At 34.3% G+C, this 26,063-nt stretch overlaps 1 protein-coding gene across 6 annotated transcripts in view; it reads right to left on the bottom strand.

The window, feature by feature from the left end:
- Positions 1-2,881: 2,881 nt before the first annotated feature.
- SH3GLB1 (SH3 domain containing GRB2 like, endophilin B1) overlaps positions 2,882-26,063 on the bottom strand; it is a 38,486-nt gene continuing 15,304 nt past the window's right edge. Inside the window, exons 4-11 of one of the 6 annotated variants that reach the window (XM_019751756.2) lie at positions 25,792-25,925; positions 24,244-24,336; positions 20,573-20,659; positions 18,730-18,753; positions 14,864-14,953; positions 14,366-14,469; positions 8,041-8,269; positions 2,882-7,668 (exon numbers count right to left, since the gene is read on the bottom strand). In XM_019751756.2, the coding sequence (XP_019607315.2) occupies positions 7,561-7,668; positions 8,041-8,269; positions 14,366-14,469; positions 14,864-14,953; positions 18,730-18,753; positions 20,573-20,659; positions 24,244-24,336; positions 25,792-25,925 (869 nt within the window). In that variant the 3' untranslated portion in view covers positions 2,882-7,560. The remainder of the gene's footprint in view (positions 7,669-8,040; positions 8,270-14,365; positions 14,470-14,863; positions 14,954-18,729; positions 18,754-20,572; positions 20,660-24,243; positions 24,337-25,791; positions 25,926-26,063) is intronic. The other 5 variants (XM_019751758.2, XM_019751757.2, XM_019751760.2 and 2 more) reach the window with 5 other exon arrangements.

The raw sequence follows: 26,063 nt of genomic DNA, 5'->3' as shown, positions 1-26,063 counted from the left end.
AAGTGAATAATTTCCCTGAGGATACATTACCACTCGTTTAATTTCTGTCGGACTTGCTATCTAAATGCTCTCAGAAAGAATGGCTTATGATGAACTACTCTAAGACACAATTACTTTTCGTCTCCTGCAACATGTACTTGGTTTATATCCAAACACCCTACATAAAAGGTAAATTCATTTAGTTTCGTAGGGTTACACTATGAAACAAATTTATTTAGAAGCATTTATCAGGAGGTTACATGGAATAAACTTAGCCATTTTATGAGTGTATGACTGTAATTATTTCATAACCACAATGTGTGATTGGTAACATATGCTTTGAAAAAATTCAGGGCTAAATGAACATTCTACAAAACATTGGAGCTTCATTGTCTCATTTCTTGAGGAGGGAAAGCACATTCTGGACTGTTTTCTGAGAAAAATCTTGACCCTTTCTCCAAGTGCTCTGTTGTACAGGTATAGGATATATTTCTGTGCAGATTTCAGTTGGTTAATTTTTGGTAAAATTAATTTCAACTCATTTTCTACATGATCGGTAAAAGTATGGGTATTTGTACTCCATATTCTCATCAGAGAACTTAACTTCAAACCTTCAGTTGCCAAACTCTTACGAAAAGATTTGGTGATGAGAAATATATATATGGAACTTTGCCTGAAGGGTATGTAGTTCATTCATTACTTTACAAATTCTGATAGCAACAACAATAATAGAAATTGCTAAGTATTTACTACCGTGTTTCCCCAAAAATAAGACCTAACCAGACAATCAGCTCTAATGCGTCTTTTGGAGCAAAAATTAATATAAGACCTGGTCTTATTTTACTATAAGACTGGATCTATAATATAATAAATATAATATATAATATGAATACGGGTCTTATATAAGACCAGGTCTTATATTAATTTTTGCTCCAAAAGATGCATTAGAGCTGATTGTCTGGCTAGGTCTTATTTTTGGGAAACACAGTATATATATATATATACACACATACGTACATACATATATATGTATATATATATATCTATATACACATATATATGTATATATACACACATATATGTATGTGTGTGTGTGTGTGTGTGTATATATATATATATATATATATATATATATATATATATAAATTCTGCCTGAGGGGGTCCAGAATACCTTCATAGAGGAGGGAGCCTTTAGTCTTCAGGTCATCAGGTGAAACTGAAGAGAGGAAACTATACAAAAGGCAGGCCGGTGTCCAGTATGTGCATGCTGGGGACTACCAACTACAGCTCAAGGTTCCCTGGAACATGGGAGTAGGCAGAAACACATGCCCGATCCTTAGAGCATCAGGCTTCCCGAAACGTTGCTTATAACAGTAGCCCATCTTCTTTCACCTTATAATCAGTCATTTCATTTGTTTTGTTCTCACAAACCTAAAGCCTACTATATAACCTTCCTTATTTTCGTCTCTCTTAAGTCCTCTTATTACTCACTTTTTATTGGCTGAGTAGTTCCGAGTTATACTCAATAAACCAGATGCTTACCCGTGTTCACCTAAATGTGAACGTGGGTTGGTATCTGGGGCTTTGTCTGCTATGACGACTTAGCTGTTAACCCTGCACAACTATCTTTTGGAAATATTGCTGAGATTTTAGAATTCAGATACTTCCCTAAATAAATTTTCCTACAGACCCCTCATCAATTCTGTTCTCTAGTTCTGGAGATGCTATTGGGTCTTAGCTAATTACTGTTACCTTTATTGAGCTGAGCCCTCTGTGTCAGGTTCTTATAGATGGAGGACAAGCCCTCCAAAGTACAATCAGCTGGGGGGCAAACGGGGACAGTTTCAATTTGAAGGGGGTTTGGCATAGCTGCCATATTCAGCTCACCATGTTAGAATCTGATTATCACTTTGATACACTGCCAGAAAAGCATAGTAATTGAAATCTTCTATTAGACACCTTGTCGCAGAATTTTATCTGGTTAGGTTACGTGAATACCCGAGTGTGGAAAAATCAAGACGGATTCTTTTAGAACTAGATTTTTGTAGGTACAGTAGGATGTACAAGGCAATGTCCATTTATTGTGACATCTTTCAAGGAAGATTTTATCTGGCGATAGCAGTGATATTTACTCCACAGAGGTTGATAATAGCAACTGCTCTAACATACTTAGATGGAGATCCCAGTAAGTTATTTATTATCTACTAGGTGCTAGGCAGTTTGTCCATAATATGGCTAATCCTTTCAACCCTACAAGGTAGGGTTATTTTATTCTCATTCTACAGGTAAGCAAATAGACTCAAAGAGGGTGACTGATACAAAGTCAGGCAACTGAATGAGAGAGCCAGTCAGTGTTCGGCCAAACTTCCCGTTTCTACTTTCCCTATTATGACCATGCTCCCTAAAACCAACTGTAAACCAACCAGCATCAAAATTACCAGTCTACTTAAGATTGTTCTCCTACCATTTCAGCAAAAGTCAGAAAGGTAATAGTGCTTCCATGAGAATGAATAAAAGCAAGAGGCAAGCTAGTACTACAAACATTCCCAAAGTATCACAAAATACATAATAGAAGGTAGAACAGTAAGTGATGTAATGTCAGAATAATTTCAGACTGATCTTGGTTTTAATTTTGCAGGGTCTTTTTATCTTCCTCTTATCCTTTAGTTTTAAACTGAAGGCTCTAAGAACATTCATTTGGAAGCCCTCCAAAAACGAACAATTTCTCTTGTACACTGCTGATAAAAAAAAGGGGGGGGGGTAAACTGATAAGTTTTCTAGGGGACAAAGTGGCAGCAACAAAAGCTTTTAAAAACTGGCATGCTCTCTCCATTAGCAATTCCACTTCCAAGTATTCATCTTAAGGAAATATTAAGAACACATAAAAGATTTAGTAACACAATGTTCTTTAAAGCAGTTTATTAATGAAAAATTGGAAACAACCTAAAAATCAACAGTTTAATAAAATATGGCACATATGATGGAATACCATGCAGCCATTAAAAAAGATGTAGTGATACATTTGACACGGCAGGATAGTTGTGGTATTCGTCAAGTGAAAACAAGTTACAAAACAGTATATACAAGTTAATCCCATTAAAAAAATCTATAAATGTGCAGGAGTCTGGAAGGCTATACACCTATACACCTAAGTAACAGTTCTCCCTGGATGGTAGTATTATAGGTGGTTTTAGTCTTTTTAAATCATATTTTCATTTGTTTTCTTTTTTCACAATATATCTATGACTTGTACTATTAAGAAAACATTAACAATTCTTAAAAAAAATCTCCTTTGAAATAGGAAGAAGAGCTTAGCAGCCTGAGCACAGGGACGCACGTTAGTCTGATGCCACTTCAATGGTGCGTCAGGGTGCTTTGATGTCAAGTTGTCACAGTGCTGAGTGGAAATGGGGTGGTAGTATTTACCCTTCTTCAGACTAAGGAATCCATTCCTAGAAACCCTCCACAGCCACTAAGTACTGGCATTTCCAGCAGTATTTCCCTTAACTAAGCACAGCTTACACCGTCACACTTGCTGGTGATACAGCCCTGCAAGTTAGCTCTAGCGTAACATAGCATTGTTCTTGGTGACGGTCCAGAAGGCAGGAATTTCTCAAGTGATGTCAGATAATAGGCCTGAAGGTGAGAGGCAAGGTTTGTGTGTTCTACTGAAGTGGTTCTCTACCTTTACTGTGTGACCATCACCCAAATGGCTTGTAAAAAGATTGCTGGGTCCTACCCCCAGAGTTCCAATCAGTAGATCTTGGATAAGGCTTAGGAATTGCATTTTTCTTTTATTCGACAAATATTTATTGAGTACATACTATGTGCCAGGTCTTGTGCGGAGCTGGGAATTTAACTGATCAAAAGAATTAGTCTGTCTCAATGAGCCTACATTTTAGAGTAACAGATAAACACTAAACCAATCATAAACGTAACTATATATAATTTTGATTAGTGCTAGAACATAGTAGAGAGAATCAGAAGACAGTTTTTAAAATATTTTTTAAAATGTTACATGGAAGAACACTAGTTCTATAGCCCCTTGAAGAAAAAAAAATCAGTACAAATAAAGGTAGAAAGTACTTGAAAATATGAATTAGCATTTTGAATAATTTCCTAGGTGATGCTGATATTGCCCGTCTTGGGGTCTCACACCGAGCAGCACGGCCCTGAGGAGGCTTTCTAACTAGGACAATGTGGGAGAAAGGGCAGGTGTGCTCTTGGAACTCCCTCCTCCCTTTGAGTCTCATGAGGTAAGAGCCACTTACTCATGTGGAGAAGGGGTTGAGGCAAAGCTGGCTGTAGGTCAAATTTCAAAGCCATCTATCTATTATGGCTCCTCACTCCAGCTTGAAGTGCTACATACAAGGGCAACATATTTCAAAATGTCAGGTATTTGGGAGGTAGCGTAGAGACTTTTGAGGAATCCTGTCTACAAAGCATGGAGCTAAGCTGAGCCTCTCTCGGTAAACAAATCTGTTGTCCTGCACTCAATCACCTTCCCCAGTTTATCTGAGAAATGTCCTCCCAAGACCAGCTCCTCCATTCACATTCTATCCGTTTGTTCTGGCAGAGGGTGACAGCAGACTATGAGGATGGGCTCTAACCCACGGGTGACCCTGGCCTGTTTTCTTATTTCTCATGTTACTCGGGATGAGGCACATTCCCATTTCTAGGACCTAATCTCCTACAATACGAATTCTTTTGATTAGCAGCATAAAAGAAAATGATTTAACACCATGACCTTTTAGTTTAGATTACTTTGAGGACAAATGCAGAAACAAGCCAATCATATTTTTTTGTTTGTAAAAGAGCCTATTTCCAAGTTTATTATTTCATTCATATGTGCATCCTTCATAAGTTACTATACCTAAGCTCAGGGGAACCAGAGCTTATTTAAATAATTCTGAATTGCATCATGAATTAATAGGCTTCCCAAGCTTTTTTTCCATGCCTAAGAATTTTTATGGGCTCTTACCTGAGTAAAATTATACCTATGACTTTATAAGGCAAAACCAAACTAAAATAAACCAACCTCCCTCCCCTCAAACAAAAACAAAACAAAACAAAACAAAAAAAACTCATGAAAATAAAGAGGAATAAACAGAAGAACAAGTCCACATATTGTGGTAGATTTGTGGTAGACAAAGGCAGAAGAAGCCTTTGAACCTTAACATTATTAGGGGCTACTATACATTATTGGGTTACTATAATCAATACTCATTTAATGGAAAGCATTAGTTTCTGATAAAACATTTACACCGAGTGTGGTAAGGTTTAACCTAGATCTGAATCTGATTTAAAGAGGGTGTAAGATAGCATTGGTAAAAAGAACAGATCACATGTATCAAAGAGGTGTATCTCTGGTACAGGCATGAGTGAGGCCTAGTCTCGGCAGGTCAGGAATCTACAAGGGCTCACAAGGGGAAACTGGGATTTACAGAATGTTTCTACTATGTGCCAAGAATTTCCCTAAAAATTACCTAACATATACAAGATAACATTTGCTATATAAACCTCACAAACACCTTAAGGTGGAATAATTATCCCTATTTCACTAATAAGGAGACAGCAGTTTTATATGTTATCTGATTTGAAGCTCAAAGAGCACAGTATGTGAGGAAGACTGGATTTGAACCCAGAACCAATTCATTCCAGTATCCACACTCTTTCCCCTTTACTACTCTACTTCCTATATACCTAATTTACAGTTGGTGTTTCAAGTTGACCTGATTTTTTTGTATGATCTTTTGAAGCCTAAATCTGGTCTCACATAACATAATATAGATGGTACTCTAGACTGGCTGTAGAATTTCCTTTCTGGGGAGGGGAAAGCTTCGCTCACTTGGTTCTATAGCTAACTAACCAGCTTGAGCAGCTTTTGGGGTTAAGAGTATGGCAATTCACAGTGTGAATCAAAGCGTCTTGTGCAACTATAGAATTGAGGAGGAATTTGTCTCACAGCACCAAAATAAAAGGGTAACAACTAAAGTTTGGATTGTGAACTAAATTATCAACATGTTTACCATGTCATTAGGAACTCTTAAACATCATTTTAAAACATCCTTCTGTGTTAAGTATTCATTTTTTAAAGTACCAAAAACAATTTTCATTTTGATACATTAACATTTCCTGAAGAAATGGGCTACACCTTTGCACTTCATGTGTAAGCCAGACTGAACTACTTTTAGATGTCAGAATGAGCTACACGCTTTTGGCTCCAGGCCCGGCACATCTTTTTCCCTCTGTCTGAAACCATCTTCTCCAAACCATCTCTCACTCCCCAAATCTGAATTAGGTAACTCCCAAACACAGTACCCTATATTACTTCTATCACGACACTGATTCTGTTATATGACAAACGCTCCTTTATTTTTTTGTAACCTCCACTGGCCTTTAATGGGTGCAGGGAGGACTGTGTTTTTCTTGTTTAGGATAGTATCCCAGTTGATCAGCATAGTGTCTGGCTCTCAAAAATGCTAGATGAATGAATGGGTAAGAAAGACAGAAGTCCTAACATGGAAACAATGTGCTGATTCATATCAATGGTCCAAATAGCAGCTTTCTCATGCCAAGTGTGTCACTAACCATTTATTAGTGTGTGTTTCATAACTAGAGATCCTGATCAAGATAACCTAAGTTCATTAATAAATTTTCAAAACTTTACTAGTAGGCTCAGAATAACCAAAAGTGTATTGTTTGTATATAATTTACTCTATGATGAATGTATATGCACTAATCCATATTTTTATAAAGATTTGTCCATTAGAACAAATTCTCTTTACTGTACTGCAGTACGCTCTTAATGAATCCAATTTTGATTACGCATTAAATTGTGCCAATTGAACAAACTTAAAAATATTGTTTAGTGAACTGAGCTTGTTCCAGATGTTTTAGAACCTTAACTGCAAATATACCAAAGAAATACAGTAATGCTTTTCAAAGACTAGTTCTTAAATTTAAAAGAAACCAATCAGTAGTGTTAATAAAACAAACAACCTCCCCCACCATAACCCATTGAAATACAGTATTGAAATAATTCAATTTCTGTTGGAAAACAAGGTATACATGGTATAACTGCATTTGTTTATGGAAACATTCAAAAACATTATATTTTTCACAAAAGGGATTTATATCTTAGAGCTCATTTTAAATCGACATTTAAAAACAAATTTTAATTTTATTCTTTGGCTATTAATTGAACCTAATAAATGAGTCACTGACATCATTTCACAATAAATTTATTTTACATAAAAGAAAAAGCTTGCCATTAATGAAAAATTCAGTAGAAAACAGTTTTTCTGCTTTAAGTTGGGGCTCAAAAGTAGTGCTTATTAGTGAAACCTCAGTAGAAAGAATTTTGTAAGAAAACATTCTTAGCATGAAAGCTCTAACATAAATTCTGTAATGAAATATTTACCATGCAATTTTATTGGCAGAAAGGCTGGTTTCTGATGGCTGGTATTTTCTTTCAGTCTCTTAAGACATGAACATGGAAGATACTAACCCTGCTTTATTTAGAGTTAATTGTATATAAATACGGTGTCATGATGGACACTCTTTCCATAGTCCACCTATTTAATTGAGCAGTTCTAAGTAGGTAATTGGCACTCTGCCCTTCTGATTTCCCCTTTCCCCCATTAGCCAGTCTGAATCCATTCCAACGACACTGAACACAGTGATCACCTATAAAATAAAATATTTCCAGTTACTATGTTAAAAATAAACACACACAGGGAAACTAATAAGGTTTGTATTTAATTTGTTTAAGCTATTCACTATCAAAGGACGCCAACATTACACATTTTGTTGAAAGGTAAAGGATATTTTTAGAGGCAGTTTTAGAAATCTTCCAGTTATTTAGCAGTTAAAAGCTTTAGATATTTCTATAATGTTCTATTTTGTTAAACAGTAGTTAAAATTCTATAAAATGCTAATATTACCATCTGAAATCTATGAAAGCATCATGATAAACTACTTCCAAATAAATAATGAACTTTGCGTTTTGTTATATTAGAAGATATGTCAATCTACGATGTAATTTTCTTTTTTACTCACCTCATCTGCCAGAAGTGATAATTCACTACTGTTTGCAGCATCATAATCATACAAAACCCTGGCCTTCCTGCTGCCACTGCACTCCTTAAGGTCAATAAGGTTGGCAGGAGAGGTCATTACTAGGCCACTTGTTGAAGTCAAGGCAGGAGAACCAGCCACATTTGATGAAGCAGATGGTATAGGTGCCACAGAAGTCTGATTGTTGTTACAATGATAATTGGATGGAAAACTGTTGAAAAGAAAATGGCTGATTAATATTAATATTTCCAAGTAACGCAAGTTCCTGAATATTACCACCTGGTGGCAGTGTTTACTTTCTACCAAAGGAAGAAAGATTTACAGATGTTAATATTTTAATGACAAAGCCTGCTGTCTAGCTTATCCCTATTGGGCCAATTATACTAGAGAAAACTCATGTGGTTTTCAAATTATAAATCCTTGAAAGTTTGTTTCAAAGCTGTTTTTACAGTTATAAACTTAGAAAAGTTTTTAAAAAATAGAATGGCTACTTTTTCCCCCCCAAAAAGTGAGTTTATCCTTAAAATACTTCCAAAAAGCTTCTATTTACATATTTTATTGGTGTTTTCCTCATTATGAATTGTTAAATACAAATATCAATGAAAACTACTTTACTCTTGTGGTAGTAGCTAATATTTAATTATTTGAGAAACATTTGAATAACTGAATTGTCTTTTTTATAAAATCGATCCAATCACATTTCCTATTTGTTGAAATCACAAATATTTATTGAATATCTACCTGTCTAGCATCACTACCACAAGCTGAAGACATAAAGATAAAATGATATCATTCCTTTATGGACATATAGGCAAGTGAGGAGATGGATATTCAAATAATATGTTATGACTGATAATTATCATAATGTAGACTCAATGAGAGAAAAGGGGAAATTTCTTAAGTTCATTTTGTCTATTTTTTAGGGGAAAATTTTTATTAGAAATTAATGAAATCGCTGTGATTGATGTGCTTATAAATAATTTACAGATAATTAGAATAATTTATTGTAAGGCTACTGTTTTTCCAATACTAACTGGAAAACAGTATAAAATTAGCTGGCCTATCATCATTCTAATCCAACCATTTCTAAGGATGAAAGTTTCCTATGAAAATTCGTATTTAAATTTTAATAAATCCATTAAGTGAAAATATAAAAGGCCTCATTTGGTAGGGTAGGTGAAAGTCATGCCTCCATAAAATACAATTTCCTTCTCTTTATGACCATTGTGACACCTGGAAATCAGTTAGCCAGCAGCAAAATTCTCATTATCCTTAACCTCTTCCCTAAACCTTCCCTATCTATGCTTGGGGTTTATCTCCCATACTCCTTTTAATCGTTGAGCCTAGAAGTGGATAGGAGTTTTATGTTCCTCATGATCATTTCTACACTTTCCCCCCATAATCAATCATACCCAATCTTTGAATTTCATGTTATTTGACTAGATACTACCCACCATCTCTTACTGCAGTTATGTACAGATGCCTCATTCCTTTCTCTTCATTTCTAGAAGATTTTAGCTTCTGGCTCACTGACACTGTATCTTAATTCTTGAGGTTTTAATACCATGTAGGTAATTCTTCTAACACTTTGGCCTCTCAGATTCTAGTGATTCTGTGTGGGAATGGGTAGTTCAGCTACCCATTCCCGCCTCATGTAGACTTCATCAATTCTAAAAACTATAATCCTTCCAATAATCATAATTTCCAACACCTCATTCTCTCACCATTTTTATTCCTGGTATTCTTACTTTTAACAAGCTTATCTGGGATCTATGGTCCTACCACAGACCTATCACCCTACCAACACACCCTTCACGTCCATGGTTAATTATAGTCACCCCACACCCCCACATATGTCTTCACTGCCTATACCCCTTACGTCATTATACTCATTTGGTAAAAATGTCCCTATTTACCGACTTAATATCTATATAGCTACTGTGACAGGAGGAAAATACAAAACCATGTTGTCTGGTTGTACATTCAATTTATGAGAAGGAACCTCACGTGGGTCTATAATGCTGCCTGGAAATTACATTTCTTTAGTCCATTAACTTCCCCTAACTTTTATACTCAGCTGATGAATTTCTTCCTTTTTAACTGAGAGAAAAAAGGACAATTAGGCAACTTCCATGCTTTTGGTCATTTCTCCTCACTACGGATGAGCTGTCTATGCTCCTAAGGCTGGTCTCTCCACCTGTGCACAAAATCCCATCATCTTTCTTCTCTCAAGGACATCAACCCTAGCAATTCTTCCCTTTCTGTCCCACATTATATTGTCTCCATTTACTGTATCATTCTCATCAGCTTACAAACATGCTCTTATTTCTCCCATCCTAAAAAACAAAAATCTGCTAGAGCCCACTTTCTCCTCTGGCCACTGCTCTGTTTCTCTGCTCCTCCTTATACGAGAACCCCTGGAAAGACTTACCTACACTTACAGTTCCTCTCCTCCCCTTCTCTTACAATACAAACAAGCTTTTGCCCCTACTGTTCCACCAAAACTACTCCTGTCCAGGTCAGCAATGACTTCAGTGTTCTAAATCCAGTGATCCACTGTTAGTCCTATTTCACTTGACCTAGCTAGTGATCACAGTGGATCACTCCTCTGCACTTTTCTCTATCATCTTCATGTGACTTCCAGGCCACACATAGTTTACATCTTACCACACTTCTCATTACTTATCATGCTCTTAGATGGATCCTAAGCTCTCTATGTTGAAGTATGTCAAGGCTCAGTCCTTACTCCTCTACTTTTCTCTACCCTTAGTTACTCCCTTGGTGATTTCCTCCACTCTCACATATTTAAATATCCTCGACATACTGATGACTCTAATTTACATCTCTAACTCAGCCCCCAAATTCCAGACTTGCAGATCATAAAATTGGATAGCTCCACTTAGATGTTTCATGCACATTTCAAATTAACATGTCTAAATCTGGGTTTCTGATATACAAGACATGCCCTCCTACCCCAACCTCCTCCTCTTGGGGCATTCCTGATTTTAATTAACCACAAGTCCATTCTTCGAGTTGTTCAAGCCAAACACTAGCAGTAATTCTTGACTCCTCTGTCTCATATACATGAAGGCTGTCAACAAATCCTACTGGCTCTACCTTTAAAATACACGCAGGGTTTTTAAACACTTCCACCACATTTACCACAGTCACCCTGACCCAAGCCACTGTCATCTCCTAAGTGACTAAATTATTCCAATAGGTTCCAAACAGGTTTGTCAGCCTTGACCCATCTAACATATAACCCTCTAACATCCATCCAATAGAACAGCAAGAATGATCCGGTTAACGGATAAAATGAAATCATGTCACTCCTCAGCTCAAAATCTGGTTTGTCATCTCTGAGTACAGGCCGAAGTCCAAAGAGTGGCTTCCAAAGCCCCATGTGTTCCAGCTCAGTCTCCTTGATTCATCTCCAACCAAGACCTCCTGCTGATGCTTGAATATAACAGCTATGTTCCTGCTTCAGGGTTTTTGTACTTCCTATATCCTCTCCTGGAATGCCTTCTCTTAGATGCCTGCATGCTTTGCGTCGTCACATCTTTTAAGTCTCTGTCTTCTCTGACCACTGCAAACTTCTACCCCTAACGAAGGTACTTTTCTCCATAGTGTTTATCACCTTCTAATATACTATGTAATTCACATACACACTGATTCTCTACTCCCTTCTACCTCCAAACAGAATATAGGGTTCCATAAAGGCCAGGATTTGATCAGTTTTGTTTACACTGTGTCCTTTATGCATAGAATAACACATTTTTAAAAATTAAAAGCAAATGTTTCTCTGATGGATTAAAAGGGTTCTCAGGATAAAAAGAATGAATTTCTAATTCAGGTTTTACTCCAAAATTAAGAACACATTTCCTAGCATCCTTTCCTCAGTGAACTCAGTCCTCAGCAGCAATAATTACACATTTCTGAAGATTAAAAAAAAAAAAAAGACGACTTTTCTTTCAACATATGTGATTTTTAAAAATCTCTAACCATGGAATTTAACTTTCAAATTTACTAATATATTTAGCCACTAAGAGCTACCTATGTCAATTTTGGGAAATTGTAAAAACAAAAACAAAACAAAACAAAAAAATCAACCAACGAACCAAACAAACAAAAAACCCTGAAAGGATGAAAGGACATTTTTCACCTTCTAAGAACTTTTACTGACACATTTAAAAAACTACAGACTTCCTGCCACTGTATCTTGATATGCTAAAACCTCCCAATTATTTAAAAGTAAAATATATTTACTAATCTTGTGATTAGTGCTACTTTCCCATCTGTAAAATGTGGATAATAGTATCTACCTCACTGGAGTGACATTATAACAACATTATCGCAGATGAGGTGTCTAGCAGAGTAGCTGGGACACTGAAGTCCTTCCTAAGTGATGCTGTTGTTTGGTTACTACCACCACCAACACTGCTAATTACCGCCATTGACACATTTACTGTCACATTTACTACCCTCAGAAACCGCTCCTCCATGGCCTAGTGAGCATCTGGGTGATTTTCAGGTTCTGCATTTGAAAGTTTCTATAAATGGTCTTAAAAAGCATAACCTGCAACCAATGAAAGGTCTAAAACTCCCCCACTCTCTATCATTGGTCGTTACCAGTAACAGAATTCTCTGAGGGCAGAGGGACAACCTGGACTTTCTTCCCTAGAATAACAGCACCAGATTCACTCTGTAACGTTTGAGTTTATCCTAAAGTGCCGCAGTAACTAGATTTTGTTTGAATGACTGAGTTCCAAGCATCTGTGTGGCTGTAAGCAGAATACAAGTATGAACAGTAACCACAGCAATCCCTTTGTTACACTCCCAGAGTATTAGAGCAAACTGAAAAGGAAGTACTAAGGCTTCGTGGGCTTAAAATAGTTGTAATGATGTGGGGATAAAGTGGTGTTCTGCTTTCAGATATTAACACCACTAACAAAGCTTCAAGAAGTGTAAATAAATCCTTCTGTAAATCCTACTAGAATAACTAATGGTATTAGGTTAGAACTCACTTTTAAGATCTAAAATTGGTTTTGTGAATATGCTTTATTTTGTTGTAGGTCGACTTTTGAATGATTAATATGCAGAAAGCAACACCAAAGTGGTGAGTTGGGTTTTTTTTTGCCTTCTTCCTTGAAATAACTTCTCTTGATAGTCCTGCATAAAATATTACACATCATCCCCCCTGCTTTAATAGTTTCTCTCTATATAAATTGCAAACTCCTTACCTTTACTTAAAGGGCATTCACAACATGATCCTGCCTCATCTACCTTCCAGCCTCATCTACCATCCCATTCTTAACTTGAACATTATGCTTCAATCAGAATGAACTACTGTCACTTCCCTGAACTTGCCACACTCTTTCCTTTGGCCCTTTTTTATACATGTTCTTCCTATGCATGGAATATTCATCCCTGCCCCGTTCTTCATCCAGATTATTCCTACTAAAATCATCTGTGAACCTTCGCTAGACCCACCTGAGTCACAGTTAGATGTCCCTCACAGTAACCTATACTTTTACCTTACCACTCACCACATGTCCTGTCCACCTGTATTCTGTATTTCTACTTGGACTAAAGTGTGAGCGCAGAGACCAGGTTTGTCCTATACATCATTTTATTTCCAATGTCACTTTACAACATAAGCTCATAGGGATAAGCAATTCTGACTGTTCTATTTGTTGATATAATCTTAGAGTATAGAACAGTTAAATAATATTTGAATTTTAAATATTGAATGAACACTTGGCAGATGTTCAATAAATTATTTGAATGAATGATTGAGCTATATGATTTTTCTATCATTTTGCATTAAAGTATATGACCACAATCAAAATAATAACACTAATGGGTTTGAAGTCTTACAGAATATTCTAAAACCCTTTTTTAAAAACAGTGAACAAGTGAGTAGTGAATAAGTATAAATTAGTTTATCTCTAAGGGCAACTAAGTGTCAATGTAACTATATCTTCCTCAACTAACTGCAAAGGTATTCAATAGAAAAGTGAACTTCAAACATTTTTAAAGCTTTCTTTATACAGCACTAAAAAGGTATTCATTTAAATTATCTTCTCATCCTGTTAACATTCTTCTGTGCCAGAAGAGCTCAAAATGTTGTAACCTCAGAAGTCTGATAATTACTTTCCTTAAAAAAAAAATCAAAAAAAAAAAAATCCGATTTTAAGCAAGCTAATAAAAGCCTTTAATTCTTCTAGTCTTCACCTCTATTATTAGTTCATATGCAAAAATCTGAATTTCTTCTCTTATCAGAATTTCATGTCTGAAAGGAAATTACCACCTTCCCAGTTGTTTCTGAAGGTCTAACATGTACTGGTAACATTGTGCATAGTAAGTCATCTGGGCTTCTACAAAGTCATTCAGACAGCGGAGATGATGGGCCTGTAAAGGAAAGTTATAGTCACTTCTTAGCTTTATAATCTACTTAAAGTGGCAAATGCTAAGTAAGGGGAGACAGAATACAACACTATACTCAGGGAGAATCACTAGTATCTAACATTTTACTACAAAACTTATTAAAATTGACTTTGGTTTAATGGTGTAATAAATTGTTTAGCCAACAAAAACCAACAACTATGATGATGGTGGGATAACTAGGTGATGAGGGATAAACAAAAATTTTAAATATTTCTTCATATATTTCAGAAAGTCCCACAATTTAAGTTTCCCTGATAAATGACTGAAAAGAAAGTTCATTTTTTCATCTCCAAATTGCCTTAGGACTATCAAAGTCTTTTGTTCCAAATGAATTTCCAATGAAAGCACGAACACTCACGTGTGTACTGCTGATTCCCTCTAGTAGAAGTCTGGTAATTTCTGCCTGACGATCAAATTCACTTTGAGTTATTCTTAATTCCTGTTCAGACTTAAATTGGAACACAGTTTTAGAATCTCATTAAGACGACTTAGTCCATTTTATGTACATTCATGAAGACCATTAAAAAAAAAATCTCCCAAACAAACTGCAAATGCTAATCTAGCAATTCCCTGATTCTGCTTTGTATCTAACCTGGTCCCTGGTTTCTAGATCTTAGTTTTCCTATATTACTCAACCTAGATAGAACCGATTCCTACCAGTACTTGAGTCAAAAGAATTTATCAATACCAAATTTTAATGACATACACATAAAAACCTAGAAAAACTTTTATGGGACAGTCAATATATTTCCAAGTATCAATTTTGTTAAACTTTAACATTTTACATGTCTTAAAATTACCAATTTATATGTATAAAATATTTCAAAAAATTCTTAATTATTATCATACTTTGCTTTGAAGTTAAAGATAGCCTTTAATCTCAAATAAAACACTTCAGAATGAAACCATAGAATTTTAACCTTTTGTGTTTAGTTACCAATCATATACTTGTTTTCAGGTATATGGTTCTTAGGTACCTTCAAAGTACTCTTTGCCCTCTGTGTCTTTCTTTTTAGTTTTTCTTTCCAAACTTTGCATAAAATATGCTTTAAGCAGAAATATTATCTATAACACATGCTGGGGTTTTTCTGCAAGTTATGGATGACATTTAATCAGTGGTATGCTGGTAAATCAGCTCTCCAGGAAAAAAAAAAAAGGCATTAATGTGTTGATTTTCATGGTATAAATACTTCTACCATAGTTGATTTCAAGTTACCAAAGTGAAGACCTTGGAGCTGGAAAGCAGTGTGTATAATAGCACACCATTACTAGCTTCAATCGTCAGATACAGGTTTAATGCTGGGGCAAAACAGTTCACTAAAAGTCAACATGATCTAAAAATAGTAAATACCTTTAAAGAGTTGGTTAGTAGTAAGTGAGGAGGAGAAAATAAAATCTGATAGCTCACTCAAAATAACTTTCTCTCTCATTGGGAATCATCATTGGTAATAATGTTATTATAATAATAATTTCTACTACCTCTCCAGAAGAAACTGTTTTCCCCCAGCCAAATAATTACAATAGTTCTGAGACTGTAGTATAAAAACAAGGTCTGAACTTTTTCCTTTCACACCCCACCTCCCTCTTCTTTGCCCTGACAATAGTTAACCTAGAGAACTAGTTAACAAGGAGGTAGCAGCAAAATAGATAATCAGTTGTTATATTCTCATCTCACTGGCAACAGACCTGGCAGATAGGACTGAGAATTGATTACTAGATTGGATTTATGGAAATAAACTTGAATTACTCAATAATTTGAGTTAAAATTAAATTTACTTCACTGAAACCAGAATACACGGTGCTTTTATAACAGGACTGAAGTAAGCTTCATCTGGAAGCTAGTATGGAATGGAAAAAAACCCCAGGAGAAGCAAAGAATCAATGTTCTTCTTAAGGAAAATGTTAAGGAAAACCAATCACTTCAGTGTTACATCAGCACTATTTACTGTTCTGCTTGGTTGAATACAAAAAGGTTGTGGTTAATAGAAGTAACCATAGCAAATCAAAAATAAATGAACTTCAGAAGTAAACGAGGCTAGTTTCATGTAGATCTTTGATTGTACAAGCACAACTTGATTTAAAAACCTTTAGTAGAAATGGCAGAAAAGCCTACTTAAATAGCAATATTTTTGTACAAGGTATAAGCAAGTAAGCTAGGCAGCAAATTAATAGTGACCCAGAAACTTGAGTCTGAAGTGGAAATAATGTTTTAAAGCTAAAACATTGAATAAAAAAAAATAAAGTGACCTTATTAAGGATAAGAGATCAGTCTTCAATGTTTGAGCAAAATTATTTGTGAAGAAAGGCACCATGTAACAAAGCCTAGAAGTCATTCTGTAAAATATAGATTTTATATTTAGAAAAGGCAAATGACAGGAAGGAAACAAATCTCATGTTTGAACAACTTTCAGTATATGACTTGGGTGGTTGCAAACAGTTTAAAGTCCCAAAACATTTCTACTCTGACACATAATAATTAATCTGAGAGGCTAAGGTTAACTGAAATCAGGTTCAGTATAATCAATTTACTTAGGAAGAAAATGACCCATTATTAGATAGGTAAAAAGGGTTTAAAGAAAGGCAATAAATTTAAAGGGTTTTAATCTGTCCTCCAGAAGATCTCATTCCCGGACTTAATTTTACAATTAAGATGCTTAGAATTACTGTTACTGGGCTAAATGACCTACAGTATGTGTGATAGCATAACTTGGATTAGGAAAGCAAGAAGAGTTCTTTTAGGATGTAACTTGGAAAAAGGTCAAGAATTTGTTGCTTTGTGATATCAGGACTGGGTAACTATAAGCTAGAAATTTAGATCATGCATTTGCTATGACAAACTTAAATCAATGTTATTTTTTCTATGGGCTTAAATCTTAAAATATTCCAGGAATAAGAAGTTTTAAAATTAAACATTTTTTAAGTATAAAAATAACAGAACAATTATAGAAGAAAACTCCTCAAATCCATTTTGATATATTTTCTTAAGTTTTTCTCATACATAAATAATGTAAATACTTGTTTCATGAGTTTCTTCCTATTATATCAAATATTTCCCAAACTTGAAGAGACTGCAGAATCAAATCAGAAATTTTGTGATGTACCTGCATGCTAACCAAAGTAGAAGAGACCCTGGTTTTCTTGTTTAACCTATATTCTCTTTTAGGTTACTCTGCCACCTTTTCATGCTAGAGGTTCAGGAAGAAATCAGAAGCCAGAGTGGAACCATAATTAGGTTGATGAATGGATTCCACAAAGGGGCATGAGCGCATAAGTCAAGAATTTCACATTGGTATTCCAAGTCATAGAGTCAATAGCTCTATAACCTACACATGAAATAGTCAGCAATCCTACAAAGTCAGAAAATGAAAAGTTAAAGTTTGTAAAACTATTAAAACCCAGGGGCCATAAACACCTCACTGTCCTTGTCTGGAGGTCAGGGTTTGGTAGGCCCGAACATAAAAAGGAAGTGAAAAATGCTTCTGAAGACCTCAAGTAGGATTTGAAACAAATCGGCGCTGAAGTCGTCATTTTATTTACTAAATTCTTGCTTAATTATTTGATTTCCCAGCCCAGAAAGATTAGAAATGGCAACACAGGCAGAGGGACTGCTAGTAGCAGGCATATGGACAGCTTCTAAAAGGGACAGTCTAACACTGAGGGAGAAGACAACATACTTTAAAAACAAACAACAGAGCCAATTGTTATACAGTATAATAATGGATATTCATAATAAAGATCCTAACTGTAAGTAAAATTAAATATATGCTATCCTGTATTTAATGCAGTAAAATACTTTTTTTACAAATATTTTCAACTAAAGTGAGAAAAACTAGCTTTGGTGCTGGAGAGAACAAGCTTCAGTGACCTAGAAAATTCATTTGTGTGACATATGATACATTCAATTCTCTGAAGATAAAGAACATGGTATTAACTATATTTTACATAGTTGTCATATGAATAAACCAAGTCTTCTGACAAGGCATTGTAAAGATTACCACTTAATATAAAAGGTATCGAGTGCATGCAAACCACATCTCTGCAGCTTTGTTCTACTGCTCTGTGGAGTTACTACTAGCCAAATGGACCTGAGCTTTCCGTAATCAGTCAGATTTCAATAAGCTATAGTAACAAAGACTGTGACTAGCCCCATGGTTATTGCCCGATAGTTACTGAATGAATGACAAATTCTTGTTTCATAATTCTGTAGTTTAATAATTTACTTACTTTTGTCACTTCCTCTGCCCAAATCTAGCCAGCATTAAAAATTAGAGAAAAATATAGAGCATGAAAGAAAGTTGGAATTTAACATTTTCTATAACTTAGTACAGAAAAATGTAAATAATTTAATTCAAATGGCACACTCCTTTTCCAGAATTACACTAACAGATTAAATAGTGGTAACTAAATTAGTGCAGCTGAATATACTGTAAAAGTATGCCTTAATATGTATCAATATTATCAATTTTTGAATCTTTTACTAATTCTATAAATTAATAAGAACAACAGTTTTCTAAAATTGGGAATATTTAACCTCTCTTAGTTCTAGTTTCCTTATCTGTAAAATGAGAGGTTTGAACTAAATTATTTCTAATTCCTTTTTAGGTCTAAAATTCTAGAATTTTAGGAAATTAAAACAAAACAAGGATAAATGGATACTGAACACTGATATAGCCATCTGGAGGGGGCACAATAAACCAGAGCTATAATGAATTTAAAATTACCCGAATTAAATGCATGTTACTTTAAGTAGATGACAACAGTAGTAAAATAAATGCCTAATAAATGAAAACAGTCTTGCTAATTGTTTAGGATATTTTTACCTAAAAGAAAACCTATAATTTATGTGCTAAATTATCAATGATTGAAATGAGTCTCACACTTTTTATTTACCTACAAATAGCACAATGGAAATAAATGGATGCATTCTCTTGCTATCTAAAGAAAGCCCTAAGTTAGCCAGGGCTTCATAGATTTTTTTCCCCCTCCCCTGCTTGTAGTTCAATGCTAATGGAATAAAAGCAATCAACTGTCAATTTATTATTAACTGTACTGCAGGTTCCATGCCATTTCTATAGGAAGTAATGTAGCTAGGAGTATAATAGTAAACACTCCATAAATCTTTATTGGCTAACAGAAGTTTTTGGGCTATGTTCAGAAATTACAAACTTCTATTTTGTAAAAATTAAAAATTCCCAACATCTTGAAAACTTTCTCAAGCTCAATACACACATTGGGTACTATGTAACAATTCTCACTGTCGATTCTTGTCCAAGGCTATCACTATCCTACAACTTTCTTAAGTACATTAACACTGTACAGGGAATATAATATGCCTTTCCAGTACTGAAATGCCTGTTCTACTGGGGTTTATCTTGGCCTGGAATTGCAGAAGAAATTACAGTGGTACCTCGGTTTTCGAACGTCTCTCGTGACAAACATTTTGGTTTATGAACGCTGTAAATTTTATGGATCTATGGTATCATTAGGTAGTAAAATTCACTCTAAATTTTCAGTTTAAGGGTTGATTTGAAAGGTCTGGAACAGATTAATCCATTTTGCATTACTTTCTTGGGGAAACCGCACCTCGGTTTTCGAATGTTTCAGAATTCGAACGATCTTCTGGAATGGATTACGTTCAGAAACCAAGGTACCACTGTAATTCTATATTGAGTTTGGGTGAAAATTAAGGAAACAAAGGTACCAAGAAGCAAAGTAAATTTGTGTACCTTATAGCTTTCTATAAGTTGTTAATTTCGTTAATTTTCTTCACCAACAGTGAAAATACCAAGTTCCAGCTAAATTAACATCTTTTATTGGACATGAAAAGCACAATCTATTTATGTATAAATTCAGATTCTAAAATCTGGATTTGGTTTAGCTAATATATTTGGCAATTAGAACCACAATTTCTTTTCTTTAAGTTCTAATATTACTTCAGCTAGTATTCCCTATATTTTTTGTTAGACTAATGAATTCATGGCTTCAAATATTTTAGATATTTACATGCAGATAATAGCAAGAGAATGCACTTTATTTATGATGTAGAAAACACAGTAGGCCAACAAACCTTCAGCCATTTTACATGCAGGAAGTTGAGCATGTGAGAGAAATTTACCATAATGTTATCTCCTTCAAGGCGAGCTGAATTTAGTTGCTTAAGTACATAAGTAAGAGACAAAGAACATATTATACCAATGAACACAGTGAAACAAGTTACTTCTGCACAATAAAGAACACACAAACAGGTAGAAAACAAGTGATAAAATGATTTTCTACTCTCAAAAAAAAAACCACACAAGTATATTGTTCTATGGGATTTTCAAAGACAAAAAATATGGTTGATGCTTGATTTTAAATTAGAATCATTTAGGGGAAATGCATCACTTTAAAAACTGCCACTAATACCTATAATTTTTTATTAATTTCCACCTATAAAGCCCTTCTGCCTACCCACAGCTTTCCTATTCAAAGATAATTTCTATTTTATGAATGTATGATGCCTTCATCCATGTTCTCTTTCAATCAGCCTCAGCCTGGTCTTGGCATACTCTGAAGAAATATGAAAGGTATTTTTAATAAACTTTATATTCTAATACGTGTACCTTAAAGTTAAGGTTACATGATGGTGTTACAAATTCACTCATTTTATAAAGACCTGAGAGTGCTATGGAAATGCTTAAATGGGCAGAGGGACATACTAGCTATATTATGTTGAAGATGTATCTTCCATCATTTTTTGATACCCAAAAGTGCCAGAGGCCTAACCTCCAAATATCAGAGTGCTCTGAAGCCAGATGATTTGTTTCTTTCCATTAACAAAACTCTAAAATAACTTTTTAAGTTCATATAAGACTAAGATTAGGTTAATAAATGTCAGTGCCTTAAAATTTAAATGTAGAAGTTATATTTGTCTTTGCTTCTCTGACATAAGTTTTACACTATTTTCAAAACTATATTTTATTTTTGTTCATTGTGAAACATTCAAGTAGATTTTCTCTTTTCTACTTAATTGGTATAGTTGAGAAATAGCTTTGCTGTAGCTTTACCATTCTTCATTAGTTAGGAACCACTAGTGACTAATGCTAACTAATAAAACACGTTAGTAAAGTAGCATTATTGGAGACAAGCAGAAATATTTTACTGATAGGGCTAAATCTCAAAAAATTCAATCTACTATATAAGAGTGTGAACCAAGGACAGCAGAGATTTTGCATTATTTGTCTATGAACTCCTCAGCAAAGCACCTGTACAAAATTAGAATTCAGTAAATACAGAATTTTAAAAGAGGTCACAAGAAACCAGTAAATGAATTAAAAAAAAAAAAAAAAAAAAGGGACGCTATGCTCAGGTCCCAAACCTTACTTGCAGAGGAATAACTAGTCACAAAAAAACAAAACAAAACAAAACAAACCCTCCACGGAAATTTATAAATAAGTGAAATCAAAGAAAGTCTGAGGTTAGAGTAACCTCTTCAGCTGCCACCTAGAAACCAGGAAATGTGTCAAAGAAGAAAAAAAAAAAAAGCAATCCTAACTCTCAGTGGTTTCTATTTTTCTGTATTCTTAAGGAAATGGAAGAGAAATACAGAAAAATATTCACAAAATACAGGCATGCCTCAAAGCTTTAAGTAATAACAATCTAAAAAGGATCTTTCCTTTCTGAAGTATTTCAGACTTACTACTATAAAGTTTGAAGAAAAACGAGTTGGTTATCTAGGAGGAAAGAACACAACTAAAATCAGGAAATGTAAATTTTTGTCTAGACTGATATTTTTAATATTTGACTACTGTCAAATTTAGTTTTATGCAATATGCAAATCCTAGAAAAGTTGTGTATAAATGAGATTGTTGAATAAAGTCATTTGTATAATCTTTCATTTTTATTTTAAATGTAAATTCTCATGGAAAAATTTAGTCCTGAAAAATACAGAGCACAGAAAAATTGTCGAGATCTTCTCTGGATATATCAAAAGGCAACATCTCTCAAAATTTGTCTATTGTAATTAGTTCTTATATATATTAATAGCAGTGGTAAAACAATTTAGAATAATCAAAGGACCTCGCATACTGTTAAATCTATGAGATTTTTGGCACTTTTCCAGGTGAAAAAGTAGACTATCATTATCCTATAATAGTGTTGTTAAAGAAAGTTAAAGTGATACTTGACAACCATGTTCTTTCTTTCTTTTTTTTAGGTAAACCATTTTGTTTGTATTTATTTATTTATTTATTATTAGTTTCATGTGTACAAAACACTGTCAACCATATTCTTAATCCATAATCATCACTGGACACATGTAGGCATTTTGAATAAAGAGATTCTGTCATAGTTCAAACATTTATTTCCAAATGTTTCTTATTTATCTTAACATTGTTTCCTAATTATGAAATTAGTATCTTAAAAAACAATTTATATTTTACTATATAAATTTATTATTAGCAACTAGAAACGAATATCCTGAATCTCTTGCCATTGTTCAATTTTGAAGTTCTGATTCTGCAAAAAGTCTATGACCATACCACCCTGAACGCGCCCAATCTTGTCTGATTCTGCAAAAAGCCTGTTTAAAGAAGTTAGCTGTTCTTGACAATGATGTCATGATGTATTTTGAGGTGAAATAGACAGTGAGTTTGCAATTAATCTCTTGTCAAAGATAGCTTTTCTCCTGTAGAAGCTAATACAGAATCTCCAAAAGGGGAACCATCTAGAAGAAAATAATTTATTTTGCTCATATAAGGTATTGGGGTAATCGCATAAGACATCACTGTCCAACACCAACTTACCACTTTTGAATTTTATTCAAAACCAAGTTTCAACCCTTTCTTTCCCCAAACAAGAGAACCACAACAGACTTCTACCAACATGGTGCTAATATGCTCCTTTAAGGCAATGATTCTTAATGGTGGTAGTGGCAGTGAGTTGGGAACAGTCAAGGCAGTAGGAATGTCATGCCTCTGAACAAAACGCATCTCTTAGCTCAAATTAAGAATTAGCTTATTAGCTTCCTCTAATAAATTCAGACTTGTTTATATGTGATTAATCTCTGCAAACTTTGGAATGGAGATATAAACAGTGTAAATATTAGATTAAATAAGAAGCTTATAAATTAAACCTTTTAAGAGTTTTATATATGTGTATATATATAAAATCACTGAATAACTATATTTAATATATACCCACTCAGTTTTAAAGGCTCTTCTGAGGTTGATTTTATGAAAAATATACTACAACTTACTTATCCACCTGTCAGTCCCTGCTGCCACTGTTTGAATGTTTTGGAACTATTCCTGGTGACAACTCCTTTAGTCACTTTGGGTCACATGTAGAAAGGGAGTCAGTCACATCTAATTTTTAAGCCACAAACAGCATTCTCAAACTTATTCACTCATCTTAACTATTTGTTTTTATATTTCAAATATAATAAACCTAACTCCAAAAGATGTATTTGCCATTACCACTGAGGAAATTTAAAGATGACATAGCTTGAGAAGCTCTTATAATTTTGTTTTTTAGCTACAGGTGTATTATCTAAAATAAGGATGTTGCCTCTTAATATGACTATTTTGCACTGATCTGGATGTATTAAGTTCTGATAAGTTTAAAAATACAAAAACAATACTCTAACATCATATTCTAGTCTTAATGACAGACTGTAGCTTGCATGTATCTGAGTAAAATATTTTACAAGTCTAAATGTTATTAACCTAAAATATTTTTCTATTAAAAAACACTACTTACTGAAGCTCTAGTTTCTGCAGCTTTTGCCTTTTTTAGTCTGGTTTTTGCAGCATCCAAATCCAGTCTCTTATTTTGTAATAGTTTCCTTTCTTTCTGTAAGTTTAGGAAAGAAAAACATAAAGGCTGATGATGTTAAAATCCAGTAAGAACATACACATTTAAAGTATTATTTTCCATTAAATACATCAATCATCTGATAAACAAAGATCTATAATTACAAAATTGGCTATAAATTGACCATTCAGTTATCTGATTCCCCTTTCTTACTGTTTTCAATTTTAAAATTATTGAGACATTCTGAATATCTAGGAAAGATGGCAGGCGATGGTACAAACAAAGGAATACTAGTTTCAATGTTGTGATTTTGCACCACAGGGAACATTTGGCAGTATCTTCTTGGTTGTCACAACTGAGGAGGAATGATACTAGCACTCACTGGGTAGAAGCCAGGGATGCTGCTAAACATCCTACAGTGCAGTACAGCTCCCACAACAGAATTACTCGGCCCCAAATGTCAGTAGCGCCCAGGTTTGAGAAACTTTTTCTAACTGTTACAGTTTACCTAGAAAGTGCCTATGATGGAGGAGGTATGGACCTAGGGTAAAGCTCGTTGATACCCTATGTGATGTTACGTGCCAGAGCACTGAAAGCAACTATACTACTCCAAAATGGAATTTCAAATTTATAGAACAAATAACAAATAAACATTAGTATGTTATCTTAGAATTCCTCATGGGAACTTCAAGCTTCTAAGATCATAAGAATTAAGTTTGCTTTATTAATCCTTAGATAGATTTCATCCTACTGACAATCTAATACCTTTTAAATCGTATTTCAACTTGGTGGTTTTCCCTTTGTCTCAGGCCAAATATTTTTCACCCAGAGACAAATTCATTGTAAACATATTTTCTATCATATTTTATAAGAAATCTGCAAATTATGAGTTTGAAGTAGTATTTAAAAACAAAAGCAGTTTTGCAATAATTGTGGGGAAAAAATCCACCTACATCTCCACTCTTCATCACCTAAAAAACAAATTAAACTAAAAAATAACAGACTAATAGATTAGGTTTGGGAAAGTGATAATATTTATTTCTTATACTTTAGCAATAAAGCATAGCTGTGTGAAAAGAAGACAATGGACTTTTAGGGATGCAAAAAGACAAGACGTCTAATAGCCAGAAATACAGCTTCTAATAATTAGGTTTCTGGATCCCAGTTTAAATGAATAGTTACATGACTACACTGTCTTGATATTTTGTGCCATATTTTTATAATCATTCCAGGAAACTTTCTATAGATTTTAGTGCTGATAATAAACAAAAATGGATACAAGGGTATCTCAGTAACATTGTAGGGACACAAAAATGGAGTCTGTATCATCAACAGTCCTTTATTTTGGTTAGCTTTGTGTTCTGCTGAATAAACACTTAGCTCAATTTTTAAAATTTTCTAATCTACTACATCTACAGTCATGAAGAGGGCAAATGAGAAACTGTTATATCTAAATATTTTACTTTAAAAAAAAGGAAACACTTTTCAACTCACAGCAATTGTTTTGTAGTCTCCTTCTATAAAGTTTCTTAAAGGAGTGAGAAAATTTAAGGCTGATGTTTGAATTAGCTCTCTGTCTGCGGTTCCAATTCGTTTTTGTGTTTCTCCACATTTAATAAGAGCATTACCTGCAAAGGAAAAAAGTTTCTTTTTACCATTGTCTGGTAGTGTCAGAAAATAGAATCATGTTAAGATAAATCAGCAACTTAATCTACTTTAAAGTTAGTTGTCACTTGTTCACATAAGTAAAAATAAAAAAGAATTAA

The sequence above is a fragment of the Rhinolophus sinicus genome, linkage group LG06, assembly GCF_036562045.2.
Source record: "Rhinolophus sinicus isolate RSC01 linkage group LG06, ASM3656204v1, whole genome shotgun sequence".
In the NCBI taxonomy this organism is placed as follows: Eukaryota; Metazoa; Chordata; class Mammalia; order Chiroptera; family Rhinolophidae; genus Rhinolophus; species Rhinolophus sinicus.
The sequence above is the reverse complement of the archived record's forward strand: the minus strand, read 5'-3'. Positions and strand labels throughout refer to the sequence as shown.